General features: G+C 38.7%; 1 protein-coding gene across 15 annotated transcripts in view; it reads left to right on the plus strand.

Moving 5' to 3' along the window:
- Window positions 1-25,707, plus strand: part of LOC127509236 (butyrophilin subfamily 1 member A1-like) — a 126,352-nt gene extending 100,645 nt beyond the window's left edge. For 14 of the 15 annotated variants that reach the window (XM_051887806.1, XM_051887807.1, XM_051887810.1 and 11 more), the window contains one exon: window positions 24,690-25,707. In XM_051887806.1, the coding sequence (XP_051743766.1) occupies window positions 24,690-25,222 (533 nt within the window). In that variant the 3' untranslated portion in view covers window positions 25,223-25,707. Of the gene's footprint in view, window positions 1-11,744; window positions 11,847-12,142; window positions 12,187-12,281; window positions 12,359-12,486; window positions 12,841-12,934; window positions 13,205-16,847; window positions 16,956-19,971; window positions 20,017-20,208; window positions 20,236-24,689 lie in introns of those variants that run through there. The other variant, XM_051887820.1, reaches the window with a different exon arrangement.
- The last annotated feature ends 386 nt before the right edge of the window (window positions 25,708-26,093 follow it).

The raw sequence follows: 26,093 nt of genomic DNA on the forward strand, positions 1-26,093 counted from the left end.
CCCTCGCCCCAGTATGGCGACCTGCCACTGGTGCTCCAGCCTCTTGCCACCCAAAGCCAGGCATGGGCAGCCATTCCTGGTGTGTCAAAATTGGGTTTTGGAAATGATCAGACGAGTCTACTTGCTCCTGTTCACTCCGTTTGAGTTCAGAAACTACAGAGACACACAGAAACACAGACGGATTCAGCCTGAAACACACCGTCATTGTATATCACATTGACAAGATTCACTGCAGAGTCAAACTGAGACATCACATGCTGGAGACACTGATTATCAGCTCAAGTAAGTACTGACACTTTTTTTTGTAGAATTTATGACTTTTTTATGGTTATTTGATACAGTTGGATAGAAGAACTGAATATCAATTCAGTGCATTACATTATGTAAATGTGGATTGTACTGAAATTGCTGTGTATATTCAATACAAATGTGTCATTGTGTACATTATTAATCATTTTCAATCAAACAAAAATAAATGTTTGAGTGGACACAATGTGCTCAGTGTAAGTCTCTGTTTTGTTTTACAGGCAACATGTTTAATCTTTGGAGGACAGCGGCCATCCTGGTTTCAGTTGTAGTTGTGCTCAGTTGTTTTGCAGGAATGCTGATAGTTGTGTTCGTTCATAAATACAGAGGTATTTGAGTTGGGTCACGTGTTATAAAGTCAAAGTTATTAATTCATTATTCATTCAAAGTCTCTTTTCATCCACAAAATAGTTCATCAGTATAGTGAATATGTATTCTTGAAGGAAAGTGTATATCTTAGATCATTATTTGATGACCAGGGCTGTGTTACTCAAAAGCATCGTCAGCCTCAGTAGATCGTAGAAGTTTTCAGAATTAATCAATTAATTAAGTCTTTGATCTGCAATTAATTTACACTGTGTTTTATATGGAAGCCCATTTCTGCTATGGAATAAGAAAAAAAATATTGTTTAAAAAAAATAAGTTTATATCTCTCGGAAATAATTGTGGAAAAAAAGTCTTAATCGTGAGATAAAAAGTCACAATTACCTTTCATACTTTTTTTTTTTTTTTTTTTTTTTTCATCTTGGCAGAAACCAGCTTCCATAGTGATGTTATCTATTTAATAATGTTTTCTCTTGTCTTTATTCTGATTGTTTTTTTCATAATATGATCTACTACAGACTGAGAACAGGAGAATAAAACATGGTCGGTTTTGCATCGACTGTTTTTTTTGCCTCCACATCATACATTAAAATCATCTGCAGATCTATAGATTATCCCTTAATTAATTATGAACTCTGCTTTGGTCTGCAAAACAATTAACACACACTGCCTATTTATTTATAAATTAAATGAGATAATTTAGATACACAGAAATTGTTTACACTGTATGCACATGTATTTAAATTATTTATTTAGTTACCAGATGTGCACATGTGCGATGATAATACACTCTATAATAAACACATCTAAATTATAATAATTCATAATTAATATTTGCAGTAGTTTTTTATTAAAAATTATATAGTTTTAATGTTCTTTTCTCTTTTATTCTGAACTTTCTTCAGAACTTGATGAACTTTTACAGTCAGAAGACACCAAAAGGTAAATTTGTTTTATATGGCTTTTAAATTATTCATTCGTTACTATTCTGCAAAACAATAAAGTAATAAACAGGGCATATATGAATTCATATATGAATAAATTTCATCATAGATTTTTATGAGATATGTAAACTGTTCTTTGTTTTTGCTGGACTTCAAGTGGTGACTAATATTAAAAATTTATTTCATTATTGATGAATTCTGTTATGGACCCTAACTTCATACTTTCTTTCTGTTTTTAGTGATCACACATGAAACAAACTTGGGTGAGTAAAAAATACTTTTTATGACAATTTTTGAGTTCAATAATTTATTGTTATTTATTTTATATGTGCCATGACAACAAACTATACATTTAAACTTGTAAATGTAACTATCTATAAAGAAAAGCAACACAAATAAAATCAACACAAGCAGGGTTCAAAATTGGTGATGTTCTTGTTGGGGTGTCAAGAATTGTATCATAATTAAGTTATTTAATCAAGTTAGTTACCACATGACATGATAATTGTTTAGTTTATGTAAAAGTAAACTGCATTACAGTAGTATAGGTCTATAGTATTACATCACATTATTTTAGCTTAATACAACAAAGTAGATTTAATGCTGTAAAGTTACCAGGATTTCTGGCAAAATACTATAAAAAATATTTTATTATTTTATTATATAACCATCTGTAAATGTTCAATATTTTAACAGTGAATGTGACTCTGGATGCTGATTCAGCTCATTCACGTCTCATTGGGCCTGAAGATGAGGAAGAAGTGATGAATGACGACACAGAACCATAAGAAGGTAAAGATGATAAATTTGATGAAAATGATCTTTATGGTGACGATGGATGGATGATCCCAGAGTGTGTTTTACTATGAAGTTCAGGTGATGGAGTGAACTGAGTGGATTTAGCAGTGCTCAGACATCTGGCCAGTCTTTTATTGAGAAACTTTATCCATTTGTTAGTTTAGATCCTGATTGGTGTAAAATCTCCACTGAACATCTGTGATGATTTCTAATGAGATCAGAATCAGCATCCTTAGAAATGACTTGGATTTGGAAACATGTAATATGATTTAGTGTGATAATAATATTAAGCATTTGATGTATAAACCTAAAAAAATGTGAGCAATAATTTCTGTATTGATTGTTGTGGTTTGTAATGAAGTAATAATAATAATAATTTTGTTACTCTTGTTTTTTGCTCAATGCAGAAGACATAACGTCATATTTCCAGCAGGTTTATCCGTGATCAGGGCGCTTTCCTGTAGCAGCTCTCTGCTGAGGTTTAGAGGAATATCTTCACTGTCCACAACACCTGAAAACACAAACACAAGACGAAACTTGATTGGGATCAAACTTCCTTTAGTTTGAACATATTTCTGTTAATATATCAATGCATTTAAATTTGTTTCATGCAGATATATGGATGCTCATCTGACCTTGCAGGAAGCGCAGCCACTTGGGAAGGACGTCTGTGGCTTTGGTTTGGATCAGAATCTTCCTGCTGTACAGAGACACACTGGATCCCATCTCACCACTCACGTCAAACATGGAAGGTTTCTGCTCACACATGAGTCAGTCGGGCATCATCGCAAAACACAACTAATCATTTTTACATGCTGATCACCAAATGGACATGAAATATTAATTTGGGTTGATTATCTATGTAAGAACAAAAAAAGTGGTTTGTGAAAAATCTGATACAAAGCTGAATACTAAATAAAATGTATAATTAAAAAAAAGTATATAAAATGGGCCTTCAACTTGTGTATCACTGTGCTTGAGCTGGTGTCTGTGAGATAGTCTACTTCCCAGAAGTTGGAAAAATAGTCAACAGTAATGAGGTAAGCTCTGTTGTTAAATGAAAACAAATCTGTTCCCACTTTTGCCCCTGGCCTCATTGGGATGTCGTGTGGGCACATGGTCTCTTTCTGCTGTCGTGCTTCCACCGCTCTGCAAACTGCACAGTTTCCTATGTATGCTCTGATAGCCGCACTCATCCCAGGCCAGTATACACAGTCTCTTGCTCTGCGTAAGCAACTTTCAATGCCCAAGTGTGATGCATGATTTCTCTCCATGATTTCTATTCTCAGCTTTGCTGGTATTACAGCTCTCCTCTTCTTTCAGCTGAGTTTTATCTTCTGGCGATCCCTGGACTATCACTTGCTGTAACATCTGAAATGTTCCATCCTTAGCCATTTCTGCCTGTATCTTTTGTAGACTTCCTTCTGATATGGCCAGGTACTGCAGCATGTTAATTGTCTTTATTTTTGTCTCTACAGAGCCTTCTGCAGCACACTCCAGTAAGTACGCTCTGCTGAGGGTGTCTGCTAAGTGCATTAGTCGACCTGAAACATTAATGTCATACCGCTGGAGTATCAAAAGCATTCTCTGCAATCTCTTAGGCGCATCAAGAAGTGGCTTTCTTGTAATGGTTTCAAGGGGTTTGTGGTCAGAATGGACTTCTACGTTCCTGCAGTAGGTGTACTGGTGGAATTTTTCCATTCCAAACAGGATTGCCAGGCATTCTTTTTCTATTTGTGCATAACCCTTTTCTGTGGGTGTAAGTGCTCTGCTGCAAAAAGCAACTGGCTGTCCTGCCTGTAGAAGTTCTGCACCCAGGCCTGTCTCGGAGGAGTCACACTAAAGAACCAGGTCTTCTTCTGGATTATAGTACTTCAGAACAGGTGCAGAGGCAATCATTTGTTTCAATTTATTGAATGCTTCTTCCTGTACATCAGTCCACTCCCACACCACATCTCTGCACAAAATTTGGACAAAAAGTTCACCATACCTAATTATCTCTGTAGCCCCTTCACATCTGATGGTCTGGGCATCTCCACTATGGCTCTCACCTTCTCTGGGTCAATCTTTAGACCTTCTGAGGTCAGTCTGTGTCCAATATAAAGCACCTCTTTCTGTCTCAGCTTGAGTTTGTTGAAGTTTAGCTTGATGTTTCTTTTCCTGCAACGTTCCAGTAGTTGTCTTAGTTTTGCGTCATGATCTTTCTCAGCTGCCTCAGCATTGTCACCTTCCCCACAGACAAGAATGTCATCTGCTATTATCCAGATTCCTGGTAGCCCCTCCAATGCCTGGGTCAACCTGTGCTGGAACACTTCTGGAGCCGGGCTGCTCCCTATGGGCATTCTGATCCATCTGTACCTGCCAAATGGAGTTGCGAAGGTAGTGAGGTAACTTCACTCTTCTGAAAGCCTGATGTGCCAGAATCCTTCCTTCACATCACACATTGTGAAAACTCTCGCTTTAGTCAGATCAGGAAGAACATCATCTAAGGTGGGTTAAGGGAAGTGTTGACGCTTGAGTGCTTTGTTTAGTGGTCTTGGTTCAATACAAATTCTTAATTGACCAGATGGTTTGTTCACCACCACCATGCTGTTAATCCAATCAGTGCTCTTTTCTACCTGAGCTATGATGCCTCGCTCTACCAGGTTTCCCAGCTCCTCTTTTAGGTGTTTCATTAATGTCACTGGAACTCTCCGCTTCGGAAGCCGCGCCGGTTTCCACTTCAAGGTTGTATTTGCCTTCCAAGCATCCGTCTCCTTCAAATACATCAGCATACTCTCATGTCTCTTTTGTCCCACGGTTCATTTTCTCTTCTTGTCTCTGTGGTGACAATATCATCAATCACAAGTATATTTTCATGCTGAATTCTTACCAGATCCATTGCTTGCACAGCCTTGTTTCCAAAAGGGGTACCGATGAGCTTTCATCCACTACAATGAATTCCAGCCGGTAAAGTTTTCTGTTTCTGGGGTTTCTTATTTTTATTCTGCATTTTCCTATGGGTTTCAGGGTGCTCTTATTATACATGACCAGAATCTGTTCAATCTTTTCCATTACTGTGTCAGAGTTTAACAGTTGGGTGGGTATTACGTTGCAACTGGCTCCGCAGTCTAGTTGAAATTTTCCTGGCCTTTCTCCTATCAGCATGGTTGCGAACAGTTGTTTTTCTTGTTTGTCTCCCTCCTTTTGTGAACTGAAACTGAGGATTTCTTAAAACGGTTCTTCTTCAATTTCTGCTACACTGTGTATTCCTTTTCACTTTTGTCTCTTTTGTTTTGCATGTGGTTGCAAAATGGTTCAGCTTGCCACATTTTCTTCACTGGTTTTCATAAGCTTGGCAACTCTGTTTTTTCCACTCATGCTGTTTTTCACAGAATTTACACTTAACGTTAGCTGATTGAGTTTGTATGGCACTCTGGGACTGTCTATCTCTCTGAACGGCGTGCACTTCTTCAGCTTTCTGTTCTTAAATGGTCATCACATTTTCTTTTGACAGTTCTGATGCTCTGCATATTCTTACACATCTCTCAAGCGTCAGGTCCGTTTCTCTTCATAGGCGTTCTCTCACTTGTGAGTTCAGTATGCTGCATGCTAATCTGTCTCTAATCAGAAAGTCTCTAGTCAATCCAAAATTGCACGTGTCTGCCAGCACTTTCAAGTCAGTAACATATTTATCAATCGTTTCACGTACGTCGGACAGACCGCCGAATAGGAATCTCGCTAGAGAGGCCAATCTGCTTTGAGTGTAACTAAAACGAGCCATTGCATATTTGCATGCAATCATATGCAGCAGCTGCTCTGCCACGCAGCGCAGGTATTTAATGAGCAGCATCTTCAGCTTTTCGCTTCGGAGCCAAACGGAAATGCTGTGCTATATGCCCGCACTTCTGTTTTTCGAGTGCGGGCGTATAGCACAGCAGCACGGTCGAAGTCCTCTCTTTATTTTCTTTTTATTATTATTGTGTTTTGTTTGCCATTATTGAGCAAATAGCTGTTTTGACAGTTTGACAGTGCGCTTTTGAGCGCTGATAAGCCATTTTTACGGCTGGTAGGAGTGAGCGCCTTCAGAGAGGAGAGCACACAACAGGCTGCACACAATCCCTGTCTGTGTCGTGGCGGCCGTTCCCCTGTGTGCTGTTTAGTTGCTAAAAGAGCTTACACAAGTACAGCTTGCATCTTATTAAAGATGACATTCTACTTGTGTGTTTCTGGATGCGGTCGTTTCCTGTTCTCACTGAAGGCCACGATCACTGGTTCACATATCTGGGTATAGCGTGCTGAAACGATGTTCGTGGGTGGTTCATGTTTTCACACAAGAACATGATCACTTCAACACGCCAGTCGTGACTCTTCTTTCTCCAGCGTGAGTCCGCTCTGTTGTTGGCCAGCTGCTGCTTGTGTGTAAAATCACAGCCACGGGTCTGCCTGACACTCTGGGAGACCGTGGAGATCAGCAAGAGTAGACCTCTTGTTCCTCTGCGTGTCGTGTGCCATCGAGCTGTCGGGCCGCAGTGCGGGTTGTCACAGCAACCCAGTGCTCGCTCTGTGCTCTAGATGCGCAGTCTCCTTGCCTATTCTCCATTGTAGCACCCTCTATGGTGCACCAGAAGAGGACTACTTTGGTGAAATAGCTTGGGTGATTTGAGGTTGAGGGTTCTTCTTCGGGGAATCAACCCCCTAGGGCCCCTCCCTCTTTAGCGCATTGCAAGCTGTGCAGCTTCTGGATTGGATTGCTGGTCCTTCTCATAGGGGAACCTAGCATTTCATTCAGGGCTCCAGCTGAGGGTCAGATGTCAATTGCTGCATTGGAGAGAGGGTTGTTATGCTCTGGAAATGAGGGTGACACTGCCCACTGTAATGGTGTGTGCTTATGCTGACTCAGATTCAGAGTTTACAGCCATGCTTTCCCGGGTCTTTCTGGATGTGCATGGAAAACTTGGCAGTATGGAAATATATTGGTGCCAAAAAATATGGAACGCCAAAAGTGCCAAAATAAGTTTTTTTCCTCTCTCACTACCCTCAATGATGGGATGGCTGTGCACAGACCACACCCGCTCTGCATGTGAGGCCAAGGCAGTCTTAATGCATGAGGGTAGTTCTGAGCCAGGGTTGAGCTGCGCTTGTTGAATAACCGTGATCAAAGTCACGGCGCAGGCCCTCAGCCAGACGATGTCCACCTCAGTGGTCCAGAAGCGCCCCCTGGCTTACCTTGCGGAGGTGCGAGAGGTTGTCGCTCAACGCTCCCATCTCACAAGGTGGCCTTTTCTGTGACACTGTCTGGGACTGAGCCCAGAAGTTTTCCTTAGTTAGTAGCAGACTGGGGAGCTTCCATCGACAAACATTTGAGTTCCTTGTGGGCCACCCTCAGTCTGCTTGTCGCCAAGGGTGTCATCCCCTGCAAAACAAAAACAAACTCCGGCACAGCCTGCTCTACTGTGTCCACCGCAGGAAGACGATGCCACCCGTCTCTGCTGCTGTTTAAGTGGTCGGTGAAAAATCACCCCTGAGACGGACGAACTGGCTCGGCTATCCGATTCAATTCGCCCGGCGTCCCCCCAAATTCAGGGGCATCCACTTCACTTCGGTGAAAGCAGCCGATGCCCATGTCTTGCATGCGGAGATCGTGGGAAGGATGCGATAGAGTCGGTCCCTCCAGCCGATAATGGGTTGGGGTTCTACAGCCCCTACTTCATTGTACCTAAGAAAAGTGGGAACACGCAGGACCAATCTTGGAACACGCAGGACCAATCTTGGACCTGCGTGTTTTGAATCGGAGCCTTCACAAGCTACCGTTCAAGATGCTCATGCAGAAATGCATTTTCGAGTGCATCCATCCCCGAGATTGGTTTGCAGTGATCGACCTGAAGGACACATACTTTCATGTCTTGATTCTCCCTCTACACAGGCCGTTCCTGCGCTTTGCGTTCGAGGGTTGGGCACATCAGTACAAGGTCCTGCACTTCGGGCTATCCCTGTCTCCCCGCGTCTTTATGAAGGTTGTGGAAGGAGCCGTTGTTCCCATGAGAGAACAGGATGTCCACATCCTCAACTATCTCGACGACTGGCTCATTCTAGCTCAGTCTCGGGATCAGTTGTGCGAACACAGGGACCTGGTGCTCAGTCATCTCAGCTAGTTGGGCCTTCAGGTCAACTGGGAAAAGAGCAAACTCATCCCTGTGCAGAGGATCTCTTTTCTCGGAATGGAGTTGGATTCGGTCAAACAGACACGCCTCACAGAGGAACATGCTCAGTCAATGTTGAACTGCTTGAATACGTTCAAAGGCAGGGCAGCGGTCCCACTGAAATTCTTTCAGAGGCTCCTGGGGCATATGGCAGCTACAGCAGCAGTAACCCCACTTGGTTTGCTTTATTTGAGACCGCTTCAGCACTGTCTTCATGGGCGAGTCCCGAGATGGGTGTGGCAACGTGGCACGTACCGAGTGGCAATCACTCCGTAATGCCGCCAAGCCTTCAGCCCGTGGTCGGACCCCTTGTTTCTTTGGGCAGGAGTGCTCCTAGAGCAGGTATCCCGGCATGCTGTGGTGTTCACAGATGCCTCTGCCACCGACTGGGGTGCCACATACAAGGGGCATGCAGTATCAGGGGTGTGGACAGGCCCCCAACTGCATTGGCATGTCAACTGCTTTGAGTTGCTAGCAGTATGCCTTGCCCTGATCCACTTGAAAGGGCCGTTACAGGGCAAGCATGTGCTGGTCTGTACAGACAACACTGCGACCGTTGCATACATCAACCGTCAAGGTGGTCTACACTCCTGTCGCATGTCGCAACTCACCCGCCATCTCCTCCTTTGGAGTCAGAAGCATCTATAGTCGCTTCGCACCATTCATGTCCCTGGTGTTCTCAACCATGTGGCCGACGAACTCTCACGAGCTGGTCGTCAGGTTCCTTGGGGGGGAGACAGTTAAATCCTCCTCGACCCCCCTCCATACCCTCTTCGGACCTTGCTTTGGTGCTTTTAGCACTTCAGAATGCTCCCTTTGAGCCCTTACAGTCAACAGACTTCTGATTCTATGAAGACTTTGCTGCTGGTTGCATTGGTCTCCATCAACAGGGTAGGGGACCAGCACGCATTTGCGGTCGACGAATCATGCCTAGAGTTCGGGCCGGGCGATGGCCACGTGGTACTGAGACCCCGGCCTGGCTATGTGCCCAAGGTTCCTACCACTCCCTTCAGGTACCAGGTAGTGAGACTGCAAGCGCTGCCCACGGAGGAGGCAGACCCAGCCCTGGCTTTGCTCTGTCCAGTTTGTGCTTTGCGATTGTACATAGACAGAACTCAAAGCCTCAGGACCTCAGACCAGCTCTTTGTCTGTTACAGAGGCCAGCAGAAGGGAAAGGCTGTCTCCAAGCAGAGGATGGCCCACTGGATAGTGGACGCCATCACCTTGGCTTACCAAGCACAAGGCGTGCCCTGCCCACTCAGGTTGCATGCTCACTCTACGAGAGGTGTTGCATCCTCCTGGGCACTGGCTCGTGGCGCCTCACTGACAGATATTGGTAGAGTTGTGGGCTGGGCAACACCTAAGATGTTTACTAGATTCTATAGCCTTTGTGTCGAGCCGGTCTCCTCCCGTGTTCTCACCTCAGGTCAGAGGAACGGAGAGGCCTCGGCTTAGTGTTGGCTTGCTGCGCTTACATGCGCTTATTGCTCCACAGAGACCCTACAAGGCAGACCCTGTTGAGTCCTCCAATAACCCTTTGCCAGCCGGACATGTCTGACGCCAGGCCTTTACTCCGTTGTATCCTTGAGAATCGGATTTAGGCTGGGTTCCATATGTGTGACCCTACAGGGATCCCATATGTGTTATTTCACGGTTGCTCCTAGACGAAGCCACTGTACCCCGCTGATGCTGCCACCTAACCTTTTCAGCTCCTCAGCGAAAACCTGAAGATGCAACTCAACTGCTGCTCATTAAATACCCGCGCTGCGTGGCAGAGCAGCTGCAGCATATGATTGCATGCCAATATGCATTAGCTCGTTTTAGTTACACTTGAGGTAGATTGGCCTCTCTAGCGAGATTCCTATTCGTCGGTCTGTCTGACGTACATCTCCGTTCTCTCCTTCAGGGAACGAAGGTTACCTATGTAACCGAGACGTTACATAATACAGATATATATTTATATGTATACAGATAATTATACAGTTATACACATTTGTCATTGCTGTGGAAAGAATCACACTTTTGGGGTTATTCATGGTCTGTTGAAAGTACCTTGTTGATGCTTTTACACTTTTAAATGTCATTTTAACGTTCGATGGTTGAAGGGTGAGTAGAATCAATGTCATCTCAATGTCATAGAGCACTTAACGGAAGTTACACCCATAATCTGTGCAAAGCGTCATGGGGCGTAGGAATAAGATGGATAGTAAATAGCAATTAATCTATTGGCGTCCTTCAAATTGATTCTAAAAAAAAAAATAAAAATAACAGGACAAACGAGCCAGGCCACATGTCCAGGCTGGAAGTGAATGTGAACCATATATGGCTTAGGATCAATTCTGAGTGTAGAGTCGGACTACCTACAGTTTTGTAGCATAATTTTCTTTTGTTAGTTGTAATAAAAGCTATTTTCACATGGATTTGGATAGGATTTATATTTATAATATTAAATAACAATACCTGAAGTACTAAAAATACATAATTTGATTATTTATTGATTTTTTTTTTCAATGTAGTTATCTAATGTAACATTACTGCATGCTTTTCCATTTAACTGTAGGCTATTATGAAATGTTTTATTTGACATTTAATGTCAAGTATTCGTTTCTGGATAAGATAAGTGAATCAGACCGCTAAATGATGATCTGTATCACCAACAAGCAGCCAACATCATCTGATCACATTTTCCCTGGCTGTTGTAGCTCAGTGTTTGTTATGGCAGGAAAAGCAAGAGAAGTGTGATCAGATGAGGTTGGCTGCTTGTTGCTTTTAACTAATATTAAAAAGTCATGGATCAAACACTAAAGTAAACACTGATCACCATAATGGTCACATCAAACCAAACTATTATTTTGAATAAATCATCAACATCTAAACCTCTGTTGATTCTCAATAAGAACTGCTGTAGACAAATGAAATAAAGTCAATCTACTTAGTAATAAGTGAAGCTGGTAAAGCTGTTTGTGGAGTTGTTAACATAGTGGAGTCACGGTACTCTCTATATTTGTGGATGTGTACATGTCATCATCCACATTTGTGTTCGCATTTTCTTTTAATTTTTTATGTAAAATGTCTGCCATTATTCAAATCAGATTAAAGTGAGGAATGTCAGTCTGTGTGACAGAAGTTGCTGCAGCAGGTTTATTGGCTGGAATGATGGGAGGGATTAAGTTATCTGTTCAGTTACAAGAGAAAGTGGAAATAAACCAGGAACAATCTCCTTACTCTTATTTGGATGCAGTTTATTTAGACACTCTTGAGAACACAGTCAATGTTGAGGGTAATATTGAAGGTAAGTCATGGAAGAATCAGAAATTTACCTCAAGTCTGGCATGAGTGTGACTTGAGGACCATGTATGTGTTCAACAGTTTTAATGCATGTAATACTTAATCTTGTAAATAAATTAAAGGTTTTTGAATCAGAATTATAGTTATATGTGCATTTTTGACAATGAAATCCTGATTAAACAACCTCTCATCCATTTTGTATTATATTTGTATGTATTTATATGTACTACATGCAGATACATGTCGTGTATTTGTATCCTGCTTTGTCTTGACCCGGTTTAACCAGTTTTCTTTCAACAGAAAGTGAATGTAAACAAGTCTCACTTTTGGACAGAAACTTAAGTGTAAGTATTATTCTAAGGCAAAAAGCATGTATGCTGACATACTTTTCTATAATGTTTTCTCACATTTTCCTTTTTTTTTCATATTTTCTTCTTAGCGTCTGTGTCTCCTCAGAGATGAAGTTCATTTGTTTGACTCTCCTGTTTGTTAGTGGAATTACAGATTCAAGATCGGGTAATTTATTCATTATTGAATAATACTTTATCTTTATACTTTTGCACAGTACTGTTTGTCTGGAACAACAATGGGGTAAAAACCTTTAGGATGTGTAGTTCAGACCTGCTCTCTTTCTCTTGTAACAGAACAGTATGAAGTAGTGGGACCTGCAGATCCTGTATTTGCTGTAGCTGGTGAAGATGTGATTCTGCCCTGTTCAGTCAAACCCAACATCAGTGTTGTGGACATGAGAGTGGAGTGGTCTAGATCTGATCGGAAAGACTCACAACTAGTACATCTCTATGAGGATCACGAAGACAGAAACACAGAGCAGATTCAGTCCTACAGAGGGAGAACAGAACTGAATCATCAAGAACTTCAAAGAGGAAACACATCACTCAAACTCTCAACAGTCCAAATCTCTGATGAAGGACATTATAAGTGTTTTATTCAGTCCAAATCCTGGTCTGATGATGCCACTGTTAATGTCAGAGTTGATGGTAATGAAACCAATGAAAACTAGCATACTCTTGTCACGAAACAAACTCAAAAAAGCCAAAATAACAACAGAATGTTCTTCTTGTTGATCTGTAGCTGTAGGAAGTCCTCCAGTGATCACTGTAGATGGGTTTGATCGTTCAGGAGGGCTTCATCTACAGTGTGAATCTGAAGGTTGGTATCCTGAACCTGATGTTGAGTGGCTGGACAGTGACGGAGTCAGTTTGAGTTCAGGAACTACAGAGACACACAGAAACACAGACAGATTCGGTGTGAAGAACACCGTCATTGTATATCACAGTGGCAAGATTCACTGCAGAGTCAAACTGAGACATCACATGCTGGAGACACTGATTGACACCTCAAGTAAGTACTGACACATCTGTTACTGTACTTGTTTGTCATTTTCTCATGATATTTTTGATGCAAAAAGAGATAAATGATTATGAGCTTATTATGTAAAGCTAGAAACAATATCCCTGCTAACAGGGAATGTTCTAATAACTTGAACTAATGTTCTGGCAAGGTTCTCTCAAAGTTATGAACAAAAGTTCTTCAGACAATAATGTTCTCAAAAGGTTAGCACAAAAACTTTATAATTTATAAATTGTTTGTGGAAGTTTTTTTTAAATGATGTTGGGAGAAAACATTCTAAGAATAACATTCTTGGAACATTAAGAATGACTTCAAAAGAATAACTTCAAATGAATAAGGTTGTGTGTGCTGTTTTAATTGCCCCGATTTTTAGAAATAGCTTTTGTGCACAGCCGGTACTCTCCCAGGTTTAGGAAACTGTCCTCTGTAAAACGCATTGCGCAAACACAGGAACATTTGTGTTGTACCGTTCCACTGATTCCTAATTGCGTCAACTTTCGGAAGACTAAATAAAGTGCTTTTGCTTTCACATAGAAACACACAGCTTCTCCACAACATGATGGCGACAACACTACTACGCTAACTTAATCCACGCCTTCTTTCTTTGCGTATACATTTGGCCGCCATTATGCAAATATTTCCACATAGGAAAATTTGATGGAGGCGTTTTAGCTAGGTCTGGATCTGCCTTCTCTTTTAGATAGAATAAATCTTTTTGTGGGAGACTGTGAGCTTTATAACTTTGCAGATCTTCTACATGCACAAACAGCTACATAACACACATAAACACACAAGACACACAAAAAAAGAAAAACATGAAAATGCATCATACGACCCCTTCAGTTATCAGATATTTTAATTAGAAAATCATAATTTCATATGAAGCTTTTAGTTGAAGTCACTGGTATGACCTACTTTATTGTTAGAGAATTTTAAAAAACTAGAATACAAATGGATTAAACTACTTGATTTAGTAAATATATCATGATTGACAACATGTGGTTTGATACCTTGCAGCAGCCATTTTGTAAAATGCATTTTTCATGAAAATTGTCACTGGTGTTACTGTCACTGGTGTTACCTTTTTATGAAAATTGTCACTGGTGTTACCGTCACTGGTGTTACCCGTTTATAGATAAACTTTATTTAAAGCTATTCATTAAGTTCTTTTGCATAAAATAGCACAAGATTACATTATTATAACTTTTCTTTCTCATTGTTAATTGTTAATCCTCCTTTGGGCAGGTATGGCTAAATTGAGTGCAGCTGAGAAGCAGCAACTTTACAGACAGCATATTTTACCGACATTTTTAAAATGTTGTTCATGATCTTTTACTGACTGCTTTCACTAAGTGTCAATGATAAGTCTTCGATTGTATACCAAATGTAAAAAATTCAATTAATTCAATTAAGTAGTCCAATCTACTTAATTATATAATAGTTGAAGAATAAGGATCTTTGGTCTTATGTATATGTCACTGGTGATTCATTTTGTCACTGGTGTTACTGTTTTTTGTCTGTCACATTAAATAAAATGTGTCATATGTGACATGATAATAATTTTACATCCATTGAATTCTGCTACACTCAAGAATTAAGATGTAAAGGATTGCATCATTACGTTTTTATAACTGTTTTTCAAATATTTTCATTGTTATAGCAAATACATGGTTGCGCAATTGAATTAACATCATTCAGTCACACTTTTAACTAACATGATTAAAATAAAACAAAAACACAATCTCCTTATTTTTTGCATTATCATTATTCTGTAACTCTGACTGCATGTGCTGAAAAAATTGAGAAATAATATTTCATAAAAACATTTAAAAATGCCAGAGAAGTAAGGTAACACCAGTGACAAAAAAAATGGTACATGCGGTCTTTAAATTAATGCACAAAAAAAAAAAAAAAAAAAAATCATTAAGCTGTCATATAGGTGTATTCATAAAGTCAAAGTGTAATATAATAATGTGGTCTAAGTTTAAATGTTAGAAAAAGAAATACATTTTAAGACATTTTGTCATACCAAAAGTGGACGTTTCTGTAGAATGACCCTTTCATCTACTTACGTTAATTATGATCACATCCTTGTATATTGTATATATATTTTATCTGAATCCGTTGACCAGGCTATATGACATGAGTTGTGGTCTCATTGTCACAAATTAATTTAGGTGAGATTAGATCAGATTAGATAGAACTGTATTGATACAAGAGTGATTCCATAGGTTACGGACTTCCGAAGCTTTGTTTGGTCACGTGCTTTTTCAAACCGTGCGATGATTTGTTAGAAATGGTGGTGAAAACAAATCCGACCACCAGATGTCGCTAATGCGCACTGTGTTAAAAGCTTCAAGTAATGAACCTTTTTTCGGCAGTTTGATGAAAGCCTCGGTTTCCCATCACTAGTCAAAAGCAGGCAAAGTTCCAAACAAACCAACCAACCAATCAATCAATTAATCAAACAATCAATATAATCCAATTCATGGTCAAATGCAAACAACTAGGCAGAGGAACAAAACACAGAGTCCAGGTATACAGGAGCACAGACAGACAGACAGACAGACAGACAGACAGACAGACAGACAGACAGACAGACAGACAGACAGACAGACAGACAGACAGACAGACAGACAGACAGACAGACAGACAGACAGACAGACAGAACTAGCAAGCAAGACTACACAAAGAGAGAATGGAAAGACACCACTTAAATAAGCCGGATTAAACAAGATAACAATCCACAGGTGTGCTGAATAAAACCATAATGTGTACAGGCAAAGGATTGTGGGGAATGAAGTCCATGAATGAAAGGCAATGATCAGGGGAGGAGTGCCCTCTAGTGGTTGTCCTGGGCACACCAGCTTGTGACTGTGACAACCCCAGTGTAAAAAGAAAAGACACACCTCGCAACAATGATGCACATCTGCCAAGTTTTAGACGACAGACCCTGGCCAGATATAAACACTGATTTTGCAGCAGCGATCAAAATGAGTAAATGACCTTTGAAACTAGTGTTATGCTTCAAATACAGATTGTATTACATTGTATTACGTATTGTTATGCCAGTAGGTGGTGATCAGTGACTTTTAAAATGTATTTTGTTTAGTTGTCTAATGTTTCGGATCACGGGAGAACTGTGATCTGTATTTTTATTTATTTATTTTTTAAATTTTTTTAAAATCCAGATTATCCAAAATCATAAATTAAGCTTAAAAGAATATATAATATATTTGGCATCTAACTTTTATCACTGTTTCAAATATTGAAATCTACAGTCTTAAAGACTAGGATGAAGTGTTTATGCACATTAACAAGGCTTTGGGATAATCATGATGCGTTATAATCCAGGATTCTGAAATGTTTTCTTATTTTAAAGATGTGGCATTTCGCATACCTCTTTCTCTAGATGGTAAGGGATGTCTCGCATCTTTCCCACCTTTTTCACCTCTAAGTGTTTGCATCCCTGTTACTCATTAAGTTTATTCATAAGTGGAAATTTGTGGGGGGTTTTTAAAGGCTTAAAGTTTGGTGCAACAGAATTAATAGATAAACCTTGATTTAATCTTGATTAAAACTTAATCCTTATTGGTGCAACCCACCCTTAATGTGCTTATACTTTGTTTTGCAGATAATATGTTTAATTCTTGGAGGACATCAGTCATCCTGAGTTCAGTCGCTGCTGTGCTCTTTGTGATTACTGGAACACTGATAGCTGCATTTGTTTATAAAAACAGAGGTAAAGTTCTTGTTTTCTTGTATATGTAACTAAATAAGGCAGCCCGGAAATAATTTATTTGTATTTTATTTGTTTTTTGGTTTTTTTTCATTTTTTCGTCATTTTTCAATATTTTTTTTACTGAAAGTAGTGAACAATGTCATTTCAACCACATCTAAAATAATTGTGTGTGTTTAATATCAATCTGTGATGAAAACTCTGTTAGCTGGTTGTCTTGGTTGAACAGTTAGAATCATTTTTACAGACACTGTAAAAAACATTTTTGTTCACTTAACTTTTTTGAGTTATCATTTTACATACATACAGTTGAATTTACTTAGAATATTTAATATATCAACTTGAGCAAGTTGAAAATATTTAATATTCTAAGTAAATGCAACTTAACCGAGTCAATGTAAAAAACTCAAAATACTAAATACTATGTTTACAGTGTAGTCGGCATGTATGGCTGCCACATGCAGGTTTCGGCTCACTCATCTTCATTAATGATGTGAAGTACTGAGGAAAATGTCTTTGTCCCAAACACTATGGAAGGAAATGTACACTGTAAAAAAACAGCTTAATTTTATGGAAAATATTTTTTACAGTCTTTTTCTTTTATTTTAAATTGTACCCAAAACTCCGTAAAATTACAAACAATATCTGTAAAATTAACAAAGTCGGGTGTTATTTTTAATTCTCATTTTTTTTATACTGAAACATTTCTGTATTATTTATACAGTATTTTTCTGTTTACTTAAATTACATTCACATGTATGTAAAATTACAAAATAATGGCGGCAATAATTTGTGAAATCACCACCAGATGGCGCTAAGGGACAGTTGGCGTCATTGTATATAGTCTATATTTAATGCTTTTTTCTCTTGTCATTATTCTGAATTTTCTATAGCACACAAACAACTAGAGAATGAGAAGAACAGAATACAACATGGGGAATTTGTCTTTATTAAATAATTTAATTCAGTATTAATATCAAGTCTGTTTTATTTTTTAAAAAATAAAAATATAATTATATAATTATAAATAAAAATAGAAACATTCAGACTACTGAAAAAAACAGGCCTTATTCCTTAAATAAAGGTAAATGTCATGAAGTTGAACCTGAGATGTCCACAAATATAGATAATATAACTGAGTAATGATTGAGCATTATTGAAGACATCTGATCTCAGCAGAGGAGGATTAAACAACTCCACAAACAGCATCACCAGCTTCACTTATTACTGACCAGATTGACTTTATTTCGTTATTGTTTCATTTGATGTTAACATGATGGTGATCAGAGTTTGCTTTAGTCTTGACTCTTGACTTTTTAACATTATTTTCTTTGCCTGCTGTAACTGTGTGTTTTTAAGATTTGTTATGGCAAAAAAGTCAAGAGAAAATGTGATCAGATTTTGCTGGTTATGTTTTGATTATGACATAATCATAAGGTAATGCTTAGTGCACTGAACTATTACAGTGTCTAATCTCTTACCAGAAGGATTTTAACACCTTAATTTTACATTAACACCACTTTGACACAAGATAAAGCAGTGCTGACCAATCAGTTATAAAGGAATTTTAAACTCATCATTTACAAAAAAGGTTTGAACTTACAGCATTATTTAGACACACACAGACATCAAGAATCTCAACAGTGGTGACAATAAAAAAAAAAAATAATAATAATAATAATAAAAGGATCAACTCTGAACATCATAAAACACACCAATAAAAGTCAACACAAAAACAACAGCAAAAATAAAAGCAAATAGCAAGAACTGAACGAAATAACGACAATTCAGCTGCAATTTATTCATGCTGCAATGCATGCTGGGAGGCTTTGCAGCATGAAGCTTTTGATTGTCACCATTGTTGTGATTCAAACGCCGATTCTTGATGCCTGTGTGACTCTGAATGATATAAACTGGGTCTCATTTCGGAAGCTGCGTCCTCCGGAGGGCGCATTTGAAGGCTGCATAGGTCATTAAGGATGTCTTGTTTAAGAAAAGTAACCGTAAAATTGACTGTAATTCCTCATGAGGTGTAAAATACTGAAATTTCTTTCTTACTTTGCAATCTAACAGTTACTTTTCTTAAATGAGACCACCTCAATGATGTATGCAGCCTTCAAATGCAACCTCCAGAGGACGCAGTCTTCGAAATGAAACGCAGCTATAGTATTTCAAAAAGTTTTGAGCACAAACTGCTTTTAGAATCCTTCATATTTTCTGGTTGTCACAACACTGATGGATCTCACGCTGTAGAATCACAGGGATGCCATAATCAAAAATATAAAACATCACCTTTATGATTATACAGTTGACTCTGAATGAGATCAATGAATTAGACCATTAGATAATGATTTTGACCATTCTTTTTTAGCCAATATCATCTGATCACGTTTTCTTTCAGTTTTCTTGCCATAACAATTTTTTTAAGACACAGTTACAGCAGCCAAAAAAAAAAACAACTAATTTTCAAAAGTCAAGGGTCAAGAGCCCAACTAAACCAAATACTGATCTCCATCATGGTAACGTCAAATGAAACAATAACCAAATAAAGTCAATCTGGGTAGCGTTTCCCAAAAGCGTTGTAAGCCTAAGCTGATTGTAGCTTTTCGAAAACGCAGCCCAGTTTAGTAATAAATGAAGCTGGTAAAGCTGTTTGAGTTGTTGTTTAATTCTCCTCTGCTGAGATCTTGGGAGATTTAATGTCTTATTTTATCTTTAGTTAAATTGTATCTTTAGGCTGTGGCTGAAGAAAGTTGTAGTTCTAAACTAATCCGTTAAGCATGTTGTAGTTTATGGTCAGCTTGCCTTTTTCCTGTTTCAGTCTAAACATGTTAGTTCAGTTGATGGTCTTAGACTGATTTTTCCATTAATGGTAAACGTTTGCAGTTCACTGTTTCTTTTACACATATTTTTTTACAGTGTATAAACAACTAAATTATCATAATTTGTTGTTTGCCAGAGTTATAAAAATGATGTCATTTGAATGTTATTTTCTCGTCTTTTTCTGAAATTTCTTTAGAACGTGATCAACTTTTATTAAGTCAGAAGACCATTATAAAACAAGGTGAATTTGTTTTTATGGCTTTATTAAAAGAATAATTACTTTTGAATTATTTTGCAAAACAATGAATGAATATGCTGTGCATCCATATATGTATATGTTATTTTATTACAAGATATATAAACTGTGTAAAGTCTATCAATTAAAATGACTTCTGTTATGAACGCTTTATAACTTCATACTTTCTGTTTTTAGCTGTTACACATTTAAGAACACACTGGGGTGAGTAAAAACTATTTATGTTTTATGACACAATTATTTAAACAATTTAAATTTTCCAAATTCATCATCATGTCAAACATTTATTAATTTATTTGGTCCTTTGGGTTTTTTTTTGTTTTTTTTTTTGAGAGAGAGAGAGAGTTTGGTATAATGTGCTGCATAAATGCAATCAAATGATTCAAATACTAAGGGCCAGTTGTTCAAAAAATCTGATCGGATTTCGGATATCAGATTGGATCAAATCTAGAAAATGGGTTGAGGTAATCAGGAAAGGAAAAAATGATTCTGAAATCAGATTAGATCACAAAATCCAATCTTGGTTTTGATCTGAGTAAAATCATCAGTTTTTTTTAAAATCATCAGTTGTTTAAAACTTTTTAGCAAGATTGGGATACTTTTGATCCAAAAAATCTGGATTATACTGATCCCATCATAAGGGTGGATTTAAGGAACAAAAATGTAATAAAACTTTAAAACTGGTCAAAAATACAACATTTTTATCATGTAATTTAAATATACATACATACATTCATTATTTTGCTCTTGATTGGTTTAACTGTTAAAGTAAGAAATTAGAAGTAAACATTAGGCTACATATTTAGCTTTTCGTTAACCTACTGTAAAATAAAAAAAGAGATTTTGGTGCCATAAAATAATCCCCAAATAGCTGTAAATATCAAACAAATATATTATATTTGATTCAAAGTGGGGGGTTTTTATCACTGTTTGTAAACTACATTGGCACAATCATAAGAGATGAACCAGTAAAAAGTTCTTTGTGTAATAGAGATCCACTGAGGAAAGTTGCAGAAGAACCCATGTCCAGTTTTAATTAATTCCCAAACATGATCAAAAATAAAACAGACTTCACTTGGCTTGGCATGGCTTGGCAAAACAAGAACATGGAGCTTACCAAGAGTGGTTACACTGACAATACTTCACCAAGAACAATGCAAGCATGAGGGCTTAAATATACAAGGACTGATGACAAACAAGGGACACAATCAAATCAATGAACCAATGACAACATAACACATGAGACTATAGAAGCATATGACAGGATCACATGAGGACAAGGAAATACATGAGACTGCCTCAATGATGGAATTACATGACATGGGAGCACACGGCAAACCACGAAACATAACAATGAAACATGAAGCATTAACATCAAAATAAAACATGAAACAAAACCCAACACCATCTGCAAAGATTCTCGGGTGAATGCTGCATGGAATGCAAAAGCATTGAATTTTTTTTTTTTTTTTTCACACATCTTATGTTCTTTCTGTCACCATGTCCCTTTAGGGGCTCCATAGAGCACTAGTAATCCAGATTTGGTAATCTGAAATCAGATTTGGTCTCTGACACACCAATCCAATCCAATTTTGCTTTGAAAAACCAGCACAAAAGTAAGATGGATTACCTGATCCTGGATAGCAAAATATGGGATTTTATATTAATATGGGAAACTTTTTGAACAACTGGCCCTAAATGATAAAATGTAGTTTATACAGTACGTGCCATAAGAGAAAACTATAAGCATTTAAACTTGTAAATCTTTAACTAAAAATAAGCAAGACAACAAAAATCAACAAAAGGTGATCAAATGATAAACAATAACATAGAAAACAATCTGAAGTGAAGCAGGAAAAACACAACCCGAATTCTGGAAATGTTGGGACGTTTTTTAAATTTGAATAAAATGAAAACTAAAAGACTTTCAAATCACATGAACCAATATTTTATTGAGAATAGAACATAGATAACATAACAAATGTTTAAAGGAAAAAATTGTACACTTTTATCCACTAAATGAGCTCATTTCAAATTTGATGCCTGCTGCAGGTCTCAAAAAAGTTGGCACGGGGGCAACAAATGGCTGAAAAAGCAAGAAATTTTGAAAAGATTCAGCTGGGAGAACATCTAGCAACTAATTAAGTTAATTGATACCAGGTCTGTAGCATGATTAGTTATAAAAGGGATGTATTAGAGAGACAGAGTCAAAGGCTCTCCAATCTGTGAAAGAGTGCATAAAAAGATTGTGGAATACTTTAAAAACAATGTTCCTCAACGTCAAATTGCAAAGGCTTTGCAAATCTCATCATCTACAGTGCATAACATCATCAAAAGATTCAGAGAAACTGGAGAAATCTCTGTGCGTAAGGGACAAGGCCAAAGACCTTTATTGGATGCCCGTAGTCTTCGGGCCCTCAGACGACACTGCTTCACTCATCAGCATGATTGTGTCAATGACATTACTAAATGGGCCCAGGAATACTTCCAGAAACCACTGTCGGTTAACACAATCCGCCGTGCCATCTGCAGATGCCAACTAAAGCTCTATCATGCAAAAAGGAAGCCATATGTGAACATGGTCCAGAAGCGCCGTCATGTCCTATGGGCCAAGGCTCATTTTAAATGGACTGTTTCAAAGTGGAAAAGTGTTCTATGGTCAGACGAGTCCATATTTGGCATTCTTGTTGAGAGGAGGGAGACCTTCCAGCGTGTTATCAGCATTCAGTTCAAAAGCCAGCATCTCTGATGGTTTGGGGGTGCATAAGTGCATACGTTATGAGCAGCTTGCATGTTTTGGAAGGCACAATGAATGCTGAAAGATATACAGTATATTGCCAAAAGTTTTGGGACGCCTGCCTTTACGTGCACATGAACTTTAATGACATCCCATTCTTAATCGTAGGGTTTAATATGGAGTTGGCCCACCCATTGCAGCTATTACAGCTTCAGCTCTTCTGGGAAGGCTTTCCACAAGGTTTAGAAGTGTGTTTATGGGAATTTTTGACCATTCTTCTAGAAGCGCATTTGTGAGGTCAGGCACTGATGTTGGCGAGAATGTCTGGCTCACAGTCTCCGCTCTAATTCATCCCAAAGGTGTTCTATCGGGTTGAGGTCAGGACTCTGTGCAGGCCAGTCAAGTTCCTCCACACCAAACTCGCTCATCCATGTCTTTATGGACCTTGCTTTGTGCACTGGTGCGCAGTCATGTTGGAACAGGAGGGGGCCATCTCCAAACTGTTCCCACAAAGTTGGGAGCATGAAATTGTCCAAAATGTTTTGGTATGCTGGTATGGTACGAGACCTGTAGCAGGCATCAAATTTGAAATTAGCTCATTTTGTGCATAAAATTGTAAAAATTTCTCAGTTTAAACATTTGTTATGTTATCTACGTTCTATTGTGAATAAAATATTGGCTCATGTGATTTGAAAGTCTTTTAGTTTTCATTTTATTCAAATTTAAAAAACGTCCCAAGATTTCTGGAATTCGGGTTGTATCAGTAGATGTGAAAATTACAAACATAATATAATGTGCCGTGAACATTGTTCATTATGTTGGCTTAATAAAGAACAAACTGATATTCTGTTTAAGCTTATTATTAGTGGTTCTTGTGAAGGAGAAGTGTGCTATGACTTCTATAAATTATCAGGTGTACGATGTTCACCCGGCGGATGAAACCTGGGAAAAATAAGTATAAGTTGTACCCAAGAGCTGCCCAAAGTTGCCCCATAGACACGGCCCATGGGACGGCCCATGAAACAGGAAGTGTGTTTTTTCTACTATGGTAACTTGCTTAGGAAATTTGTATTGAACATAACTGGATCACAATAGAGACGAGGAGGTGAGCTTATTTCACTCAGGCAACCAATCAGTCTCTCAGGATCATTGTGAGGCTATTAAGCCACGCCCTAGCAACAGAGCAGAGTGAGCATTTTCAATTCATTTGCATGGAAGTTGACCTTCACACTTGATTTTCATACTCTGCACCAGTGGACACGCACTGTTATGCCGCATCAAAGCGGCCGCTTCAAAGAAACCGACGCAGAATAATATAGGTTTCATAGACAATTGGAAAAGTTTTTGGGGCAGACCTGACCTGTTGTAAAGAGATGGTATTCATCCCTCCTGGGATGGTGCTGCTCTTCTCTCTAGTAATATGGCACATAGTCTTAGAGCTAAAAGTCAGTACGTAGCCAAACTAAGAATGAGGGGCTCGCTGGTGGGTATGATCAGCTCTTTGGCGATGGTTATTTGCAGCCATACCACCCACTAGCAACTGCATAACAACTGCCTAGCAAGCATCCAGAACACCCTAGCAACCGCATAGCAACACACAGGCAAATGCCTAGCAACATCCAGAACACCTTAGCAACTGCATAGCAACCATGCAGGACACCTTAGCAAATGCCTAGAAACCATCCAGAGCACTCTAACAACTTCAAACTTTGTAAACTACTTCACACTTTCTGTTCAGGCTTTTCCAAGCCAACATCAAAGTTTGTCTACAAACTTTACTATCTAGATTACAATTAATGCAGTATTTTTATGTAAAGTAAAGTTGTAAAGTTGCTATGATTCCTATAAAAATAAATAATTATATTTATTTTATTTTATTATATATTCATCTGTAAAGCAGAATGTTCAATTTTTTCTACAGTGAATGTGATTCTGGATGCTGATTCGGCTCATCCTCGACTCGTCGTGTCTCATGATGGGAAACAAGTGAGAGATGGAAACAGAGAACTGAAATTAGTGGATGAGGAAACAAACAAGTTTGATGAATATCTTGGTGTTCTTGGGAAGGACGGATTCTCCTCAGGGAGTTTTTACTTTGAGGTTCAGGTGAAGGATCAGACTAAGTGGGATGTAGGAGTGGCCAGAGAATCTGTTAACAGAACGGGCTGGATGATCAGTCTGAGTCCTGATGATGGATACTGGACTGTGGGTCTGAGATATGGGAAGTATTGGACTCGTAATTCTCCATATGTCTCTCTTTCTCTGACAGTGAAGCCTCAGAGGGTCGGGGTGTTTGTGGTTTATGAGAAGGGTCTCATCTATTTTTATGATGTGGAGTCCATGACTCATATCTACTCTTTCACTGGTCAGTCTTTCACTGGGAAACTCTATCCATTTGTTTGTTTGGGGATTCATTCGAATAAAAACTCCACACCACTGATCATCTGTGATTAATGAGATCAGTGAATGAATTTACATGATCAGGTGAAATAAAAGGAGATGCATTAAAAAAGTGTAATAGCAATAAATATTAATGTGGACACAAAAGAGTGTTTCACGGGTTCACCAGCTCTCAGTGTTCACAGTCACATGATCACTGATCATCAGCGCCTCTTCGTCTCCTCTATAAGATCACACTCCTCACAGTCACTCTTTCTCTGGCCTCGACTGTGGATTCAGACTGTTACCTGTTATACTCAGCTGAATGATAGTTCCTGTGATACTCCAGTGATCTCCACTGGTATCCTCTACTAACCGCTCTTTACCTGGATACTAACCCTGGCTCAGTTGAGGTGTGTGCTCTCCTTCACGTCTCCACCTCCTCTGCAAATCATCAATGTCAGTCTTCATTCATCACCATCTGTTCCATTTATATTGATCCGTTACTTTCCTTCATTGCCATTTACCATCACCTGTCAATAAACACAAACTTCTCTGTGCTTGAGTCTGGTTTGTCCTGACAGGGTCATTTTATGTTTCTTGTGATCTTAGAAACATTTTTGATTTAAATACTTCTGCTTAAATGTCTGAAATAAAATTCTCGACAAGATAAAGCTTAATTTTATCATGAATAATGTTTTGAGCATTACCAGATAATGAATGAAAAGCATCATGAAGTGCTGATCAGACTGTTAAAGGGTTAGTTCACCCAAAAATGAAAATTATGTCATTTATTACTCACCCTCATGTCGTTCTACACCCGTAAGACCTTCGTTCATTTTCGGAACACAAATCCAATGGCTCAGTAAGGCCTGCATCGCCAGCAATAACACTCCCTTTTTCAATGTCCAGAAAGCTACTAAAAACATATTGGTTCGGAGCGTGT

This window comes from Ctenopharyngodon idella, chromosome 3, assembly GCF_019924925.1.
Source record: "Ctenopharyngodon idella isolate HZGC_01 chromosome 3, HZGC01, whole genome shotgun sequence".
Taxonomy (NCBI): Eukaryota; Metazoa; Chordata; class Actinopteri; order Cypriniformes; family Xenocyprididae; genus Ctenopharyngodon; species Ctenopharyngodon idella.